The sequence below is a fragment of the Filicampus tigris genome, chromosome 9, assembly GCF_054856515.1.
Source record: "Filicampus tigris isolate MCC_2025a chromosome 9, RoL_Ftig_1.0, whole genome shotgun sequence".
Lineage (NCBI taxonomy): Eukaryota > Metazoa > Chordata > Actinopteri > Syngnathiformes > Syngnathidae > Filicampus > Filicampus tigris.
The window spans coordinates 6,157,691-6,165,761 of NC_141225.1; the positions used below are offsets into that span (position 1 = coordinate 6,157,691).

General features: G+C 41.3%; 1 protein-coding gene across 3 annotated transcripts in view; it reads left to right on the plus strand.

The window, feature by feature from the left end:
- Positions 1–7,354, plus strand: part of LOC147141746 (synaptotagmin-2-like) — a 33,226-nt gene extending 25,872 nt beyond the window's left edge. For all 3 annotated transcript variants that reach the window (XM_086041293.1, XM_086041295.1, XM_086041294.1), the window contains exons 5-9: positions 1–168; positions 2,072–2,239; positions 2,894–3,011; positions 3,412–3,545; positions 4,292–7,354. In XM_086041293.1, the coding sequence (XP_085897419.1) occupies positions 1–168; positions 2,072–2,239; positions 2,894–3,011; positions 3,412–3,545; positions 4,292–4,507 (804 nt within the window). In that variant the 3' untranslated portion in view covers positions 4,508–7,354. The remainder of the gene's footprint in view (positions 169–2,071; positions 2,240–2,893; positions 3,012–3,411; positions 3,546–4,291) is intronic.
- Positions 7,355–8,071: the final 717 nt, after the last annotated feature.

Genomic DNA, 8,071 nt, shown 5'->3' on the forward strand with positions numbered 1-8,071 from the left:
CTCACCGTCGGCATCCTTCAAGCGGCGGACCTCATGTCAATGGATTCGGGCGGGACTTCTGATCCATATGTTCGAGTCCTGCTTTTCCCTGACAAGAAGAAGAAGTTTGACACCAAAGTCCACAAGAAAACGCTCAACCCTGTCTTCAATGAGACCTTTGTCTTCAAGGTAAGTCTGTAAAAAGCCCAAGTAAATGAGAGCACCAAAGTCTATTAGGAATGTGGTATGCCAGGTTTGTAAGGCTGCTTGTCTCAGCTAACAAGTTCTGCAGGGACTCGACAAATGTCTCTGGGTCGGATTGAAAGTTCTGGCTGTCTGCACATTTGCTGCAGGTGCAGAGCCAATCTTACTATGTGTAAAGTCATTCCTCTTTTGAGATGAACGTGTCTTCATTTTCAACATTCAATGTCTCGCGATACACTTTAGCTAGCCTATTTCAGTTTTTCACAGGAGCCTGGGGATTGGCACTTTATTGAGATTGGAAATTCTCTTGACTAATCAATTGTACATCCATCCATGCATGTTCTATACCTCTTCTCCTCATTAAGGTCATGGGTAGGTTTGGGCATCATTTGAGTTTGGGCAATTCCAATTCCTCGATTCGATTCCGGTTCCTAACGATTCTTGATTCTGTATCTTTTTGTTTTTTAAATATAAAAATATTTGTATCACAAACTTTTCTACTGTTTATGAATTTTCCTATGATTTTCTCAATGGATGTTTTTGACAAATACTGTATCAAACCTATGATCTTGAATTATCCACAAGCGAGCTCTTATTTTGGAGAACCTCAAGAAAATACAAGACAATAATGCATGCTACTTAACACCCAGCCAAGCGTGTGAATAAAAAGATAAACTTATGCTCGATGTGGGCATTAAACATAATTCATTTGTATACTTACCCGATTCTGACTGCAGTACAGTCCGTATCACTTGGCTGAGGGTCGGACTCGGAGCTGGCGACCCCACCTCACTATTGGCGTTGTGAGCCTGCGTGGGCAAGCACAATAAGCATTGGTAGGACGTCTTGACGGGTAGGAAGGAATTTCAGAACACCGGTAGGTCGACGTAAAGAGTCAAAGACCGAACACTTGAACAATTCCACCCCATGTAAACGGAGGTGTTTAATCATATTAGACCTGTAACCTCCTTTGCACGTGATTAATTTTTTTACGTGTTGCACTGAGCGGCTTGGTCTTTTTTTATGAAGCGCAGCCACACTTTTGACCTGTGTCGAGCATTCATAATTATCACACCCCGCAGGCATTATCCTGTAGTCTTTTGTTGCTGTCTGTGTGTTGTCAGCATTTGCAGCTCGCCAGCGCGCCGTACACACATTTCCTATTGGTTGTACTTCGCTGGTGTCTGCTGGTGATTGCGCCGTGCCACGCGCACACAGATTAGGAATTGAAATGTGGCACCGACATTTTAAAACCTGAACAATTCCGGAAGAACCGAAGTGCTAGTCCCGGTTCCACTCGGTTCCCGATGCCCAACCCTAGTCGCAGGTGCTTTGGAGGTTACCCCAGCTGATTTTTGGCGGGAGGCAGGGTGCACTCTGGACCGGTCGCCGATATGAGTGCTTGTATGTCTTCGGGTGTCCTCCAATTGGGTGGTGACCAGTCAAGGGTGTATCCCGCTTCTCTTGACCAAAGACAGCTGGTAGAGCTCCAGTTCGCTAAAGACCCTGATGAGAGAAAGCGGTATTACTATCAAAAAATAGACAGATGGATGAATTAGGATGAGCACGTTGAACTAGTGGTTAGTATCGGCCTTCTTGTGTGAAGTTCTCCCAGTGTTTGCATTGGTTTTCTGCGGTTACTGTGGCGTCCTCCCACTTTCCAAAAACAAACATTAAATTCATGGAGGACTCTAAATTGCCCAAAGGTGTCAATGTGAGTATGAATACTTGCTTGTTTGCCTAGCGATTGGCTGGCCATCAGTCAAATTTCCAAAAGGAAAAGTACAAGTTTGATAATAATGCTCGTCTTTGCAAGAGGCTGCATTTACGATTTGAGCATAAGGTCTGCATCGGTTTCTTAAATGCTGATTTTTGTCCTGCATGCAAGGTGCCATACGAAGAGCTCGGTGGCAAAACTCTAGTGATGTCCGTTTTCGACTACGACCGCTTCTCCAAGCACGATGTCATCGGCGAGGTGAAGCTGCCCATGAACACCATCGACCTTGGTCGGCCCATCGAGGAATGGCGGGACCTGGAGAGCGCCGATCAAGAGGAGGTGCTCACGCAAACCAAAATGATGTCATTGTATTGTATGTAATATAATGCAGTTCCCAGGTGTTTTAATAGAAGGTCTCTGACATCCTTTTCTCAAAACACACAAAGGGTAAACATCCCCCTGTAACACTTTACATTCTTCAGTTGTGTTGGGCAGTTCTGTCTCACGTTAATGCAGAGTCCAGATTTCATTAGCATCACAACAGGGGGCTGAACTAAGGTCTTGCAACTAGGTGAGTTGCTGCTTATATAGACCGACATTTTCACTCGTGTGGCATCACTTCATCGCCAAGCTTCCTGAACCCAGTGTGGGAGCAGTATTAGGAACATTAGCTCCACTGTTATGCCACAATCCAGCAAAATTCATAAAGACTCGCTTGCTCACAGACACATTTTCAGAAATAGGCTGCTAATTTGAAATTTCCCACTTTGAGACTCAGCTATTCCTATAAAGTCACTGTTTTATTTAAATCTCTTTTACACTGAAGTGAGATACTGGATGAGAGATTTCAAAATGGTTAGTTGACCTGTCAAGGGAGAAGCAGCACAGCTGGTCCTGGCAATGACTTGAGACATGATTTCTAACATCGCTTCATTATTCTTAATTAAACACCAGTCTTCATACCTGACAACTCTGGCATCTGTGCTTTTTCAGCCTGAGAAACTCGGGGACATCTGCATCTCCCTGCGTTATGTCCCCACTGCCGGGAAGCTCACTGTCTGCATCCTGGAGGCCAAGAACTTGAAAAAGATGGATGCCTGTGGATTATCCGGTAGGAAGAGGATTTATTTCAAAACAAATGCCAGTACAGTGGCTTCGAGCAGGGTTATAAGCCAAGGTTCGGGTTTCAAATTAGGGTTAGGATTTCAAACGAGCGTTTCAAGCCTAGTATTGGGCATCAAACAAGGGTTAGAGTTTCAAATGGGAGTTTTAAATAAGGGTTTCATTGCCCATAAATATAAAACAATCAAATATAAAACATTAAGTATGGCGTGACTGAGGTATGTCTTCTTGTGCCAAGTGAAAATATTGTAAAAGTATTGTGATGCCGCTGCGAAAACTATTGCATTGCATAACTTTCTTAACATGGTCATGCCGTGTCACGACCGTTAAACCGAGGATCCCTTGAATGAAAGTGGACAATAGCTAATATATATTTCCGTCCTATGCAGACCCATATGTGAAGATTCAGCTGCTGCAGGGGGGTAAGCGTCTGAAGAAGAAAAAAACAACGGTGAAGAAGAACACCCTTAACCCATACTACAACGAATCCTTCAGCTTTGAAATCCCACTGGAACAGATGCAGGTACAGTAGATGTCAAACTAGATCCTTGCAGGATTATTCTACTAGTACGAGTAAGTAGATAGTGACTCAAAATACAAGTCTGAATTTCCTTACATGGACGAGTGGCTAGCAAGTCTCACAGCCTTTTAAGCCTCAGAGTTCTGAAGTTCTGGGTTTGAATCTCAGCTTAGTAGGATCCATTCATCCATTTTCTCAACCGCTTATCTTCATGAGGGTCAGCTCTCTTCGGTGGTAGGCGGGGTAAACGCTGAACTAGTCACAGGTTTTAGTAGGATTGAAGGCAAGGTTTAACATGTGATGAAAGTCATATTTTCAGAAGTGAAGATTCAAAATCCAACTTTCTTCATGGAGTATTCTGCCTTTTGTTCTGGAATCGTTTTCTTCTAAAAAATAAATAAATAGGACTACGGTATATTCTCCAAAAATAGACCTTTTGTTCTTGACAACAATATGACATTATTGCTGTAATAATACAGCTTCATTCATGAAGGTATGTCAAATTTATATTATGACTTGTCACAATCGTTTCAGAAATTGTAATTGTCCCAAAGCAATGGAAATGAAGAGTTGGTTTCATGTTGTTTTATTGGCACGCCGGTACCCATATACACTATACAGTATGTATGCATCAGTGGCCAGTGGAGAGTTGTAGGGCCCACCACTTACCAAGAAGACAAGAAGAATAAACAAAAATGAAATAATGAAATAATAATATTTTAAAATATGTGCATTCATAACATTTGCAGAAAATCCTTGTTGCTGTCACGGTGTTCGACTACGACAAGATCGGCAAGAACGATGCCATCGGCAAGATCTTTGTGGGCAGCAAGGCCACCGGGCTGGGTCTCAAGCACTGGTCCGACATGCTGGCCAACCCGCGCCGCCCCATCGCCCAGTGGCACGCTTTGCAGCCAGAGGAGGACATCGACGGTCAGCTGGCCTCCTTGGCGGCCAAGAAGTAACCAGCAAAAACCCTAACCATTGAAGTCCTTCATTCAATTACTGAAACTTTGCATGACTTAACCCGACTTGTCATGAAACCTGCTCAGCAAAAGACTCAGTAGAATAGATTCAGTTTAGGTTTCAAGGCATCCCATCTTACATATTACTGTCTGCTTACACAGTGACCCGACTTGACTTTCTTTCATTTCAAAATACTTCTAGACTGAAGTCTGAGATGGATTAAAGTTTGGGTTTAGTTTGTAGAGCATGCTTTGCCCTCCTTCCCACAGCTTTGCACACTTAACGTACCTGACATCAACTTGCAAATAGAAGGCAGAATAGAAGGGTTCTGGTCCTGCTCGAGAATTTTGCTGTTCATGTCACCAAGGTGGCTTGTCCGCGTATGCATTGAGATTGAAAGGAGGACGTTTTGAGATTTTGGGATCTGTCTCAAGACTTGAGTGAACATCAATGCGAAGTAGGCAGGGATGCTGTTATTGTGCCAACTAAAACGACCGCATGGATGTAAAACCTCACTCACCTTAAACTGTGCATAAACATGAATGTGTGAATCAAAACAGTTTCTAATGAGATTTTTTTGCGGGGATTGGGATTGATTAGGATTTTATTTAGCATCAGACGGTAAGGGATTGGATTTGGCAGCTATGTCCGAAAATCATAATTTTGTGTTTTTCCAAACTCAGATTTTACAGCATACACAAATGTTGCAACAAAGGTGTTGTCACCTGGATTTACACTGCATGGTTCAAGTGAAACCAATTCAGTTTTTTTTTTGCTCCCAAGTGGCACCAGTGGGATATGTGCCAGGGAAGCATCAGAAAAAAAACAGGCATGGATTCTGATATCTTCAGATGGGAATTCATCATGCTAAAAATCAGATTGGATTGGATTGGATATCTGCCAATGCGAGTGCAGCGTAAACTCACTGATCGGATATCCAGTCAGTGCCAGCCTGACGTCCACTGAAGTAAGATAAATAATTGCAGATGGCAGCCAGTGGAGCTGGAGGTTAATCTCATTTAAATCAATGGGGTGGAAGACTCAGCCCAGGCCAACTTTAACTCTATGTAATGTTAATATTTGTATTATTTTATGTACAGTGGTGCCTTGAATTACAATTTAATTTGTTCCATGGTCATGCTTCTAATTCAAAACACTCATATCTCCAAACATCTTTTAACATTAAAATGGACATGGCACCCCCACAATTAAAAAAAAAAAAAATAAATATATATATGTTTAATCTGAAAAGAAGCACTTCATTATCTTATTGTATAAAAAAACATACCGTGAAAACATTATTAGATATAATTTGAAGAATCAAACAGTCTGTGTATCATAATTTCATGCATTTGTGTATTGTGTCTGGTGTGCCCACTTTGGCTACCAGGGAGCAGTATAATATACAGACATACTGCATTTAGATTTGGTGATGAAACGCATCAAGACCATCACGCTAACTACTGTAATGTTAATCGTTTTTGGTATAGGATAAAGACTATATGCCTGTGAGTACTGCTGTATGCTCGCTCTGTCTGCATGTGTTATGTTAAAATATAAATTGTTATAAGGTTTAAATAATCCATTATCAATGCTGGTTTCATTCGCCCGTCTGTGGCATTTTGCATTGTACCGGTATGTTAGCTATAAACTAGCGGACTCGTAAGGTTATATGCTTAGGTTAAAGACACATTGTGTAAGTTTCTTTGTTTTATGTTTCATTTTCCAGTAAAGTTCAACCAGGAGTGGCAATAAACAGCTTGAAGCAAGCAGTTGGCCTCTTTTTTTAAATTGTTCACTATCGGCCAAACTGTTGCTTGTTGTGAAGTTGCCACGACTTAGCACATGGTAATTCAAATTTAACATGTAAGTTGAGGTACCACTGTATTGTTAATGTCCTTGTTGTCACTGCCCAGTGTTGACACGAGGAGATACAAATGTCGTATAATGTACTAAATCATTACATTGGAATTAGGCACTTGGACCTGCAGTGGAAACCTAACGATCCTTCACAGCCACATGCATTCCCTAGACTGGCGGCGCACCGCAACACAACATTGAAATTTATGTTAATGCACAGTAGCATGGCTACCGAGCATTATGACATTACCAGGAACATATCCCGCCCAAGGCTAGATCATCTTATTCAAAAAGCATAAAAGTGGCTTCAAAGACAACGTAAGCCAGCTCGGATGCTATGCTACTATGCTAGTATGTCCCTGAGCACCACACATAGAGGTGTAAACAATAGGAGAAAGAAGCGCATTGCTTTGTTGTTAGCATCATTTGTTCCAATGTTAATGTTTTTGACAGTAACTGTTTTAAAATTACATTATCAATATCTGCAGAACTTAAATTACACTACATTTAAATTCTATGGTGTACACGAAGCTTCATTGAGATAGTCAGGAATAGGATCTGAAAAATTCAAAACAAACTATTTAATTTAGCTGTTAATCCACACTGATTTAGCTCTCCGTAGTTAAAAACTTGTTCGGTTTCCAAGTTCAAAGGTTTTGAGATGTGTCCAGCGTGTTTTGCGTCATCCTAAATGAAAGTGGCGGAACGTAGCATGCCTTGCAGCGTTTCGTCATCACAGAGATGCTCTCCTCATCTAAAGCAATAGCTGAAAAGCGCTGCCTTTTGCCCTTTGCGCTGACCATTTGTTGCCAGAATCAACCACGATTTGCATCCATGAAGCTCATTTGTTAATAGGATACAGCATGTATGTATGTACAAGATGATGTAAATACTTGCATGTTTTGAAGCACCGATGTCATTATCTTATGTTGGGTTTTGTGTCCTTGTGTATTTTTTTTATAATAAAGCAGATGACAAAAAATGTGCACAGACTTGATGGTTCATCAAAATGCTACCATATAACCCATTTTGTCCCATAGCGTCCTAAATGTCCCCTATTAGCTCCTATTATATTTTATTTTGTCCCACTATGTTCCAAAATGTCCCCTACGATGACCCCTATTCTGCCCCATTCGGTCTTATAGTTTACCCTACTATGTCCCATAGTGTCCCATAATGAAAAATATGCCTAAAAAATTCATATGCCAGTAATGTAAGACTTGTAAGACGAATGTAACAAATCTCAATTTGGCATTGGGTCCCATTTGATTCAATTTTGTCCCATATTGTTGCTCATTATGTTCCATAATGTTCCATTGTGTCTCCTATTATGCCCCATTTGTTTTTCCTATAGTATCCATTAATGTCCCTGAGTATGTCCAATCATTTCTTGTTTTTCCTACAAGTACCCTATTATTCCCCATAGTGTCCCATAGTATCCCCTATTGTGTCTCTTTATGTCCTATCAAAAATTATGTGAAGAATGCGAAACTCTTATGAGACCTGAGCTCGGCGAGCATCGAAACTGCTCTTTCGACTGTTTTAACCGCAAATAAGTGAGAATATGTTATTTTCTTTTCCTGGAAAATAAGACTTCTTTTGGAAAAATATGCTTAAACAACCCCTCTCTGAGCCATCACCTTAAGCCTGGTTCACACGGCAGAATTTTAAAATTGTCGGCCATCCTCCAAACTCTGAGACCC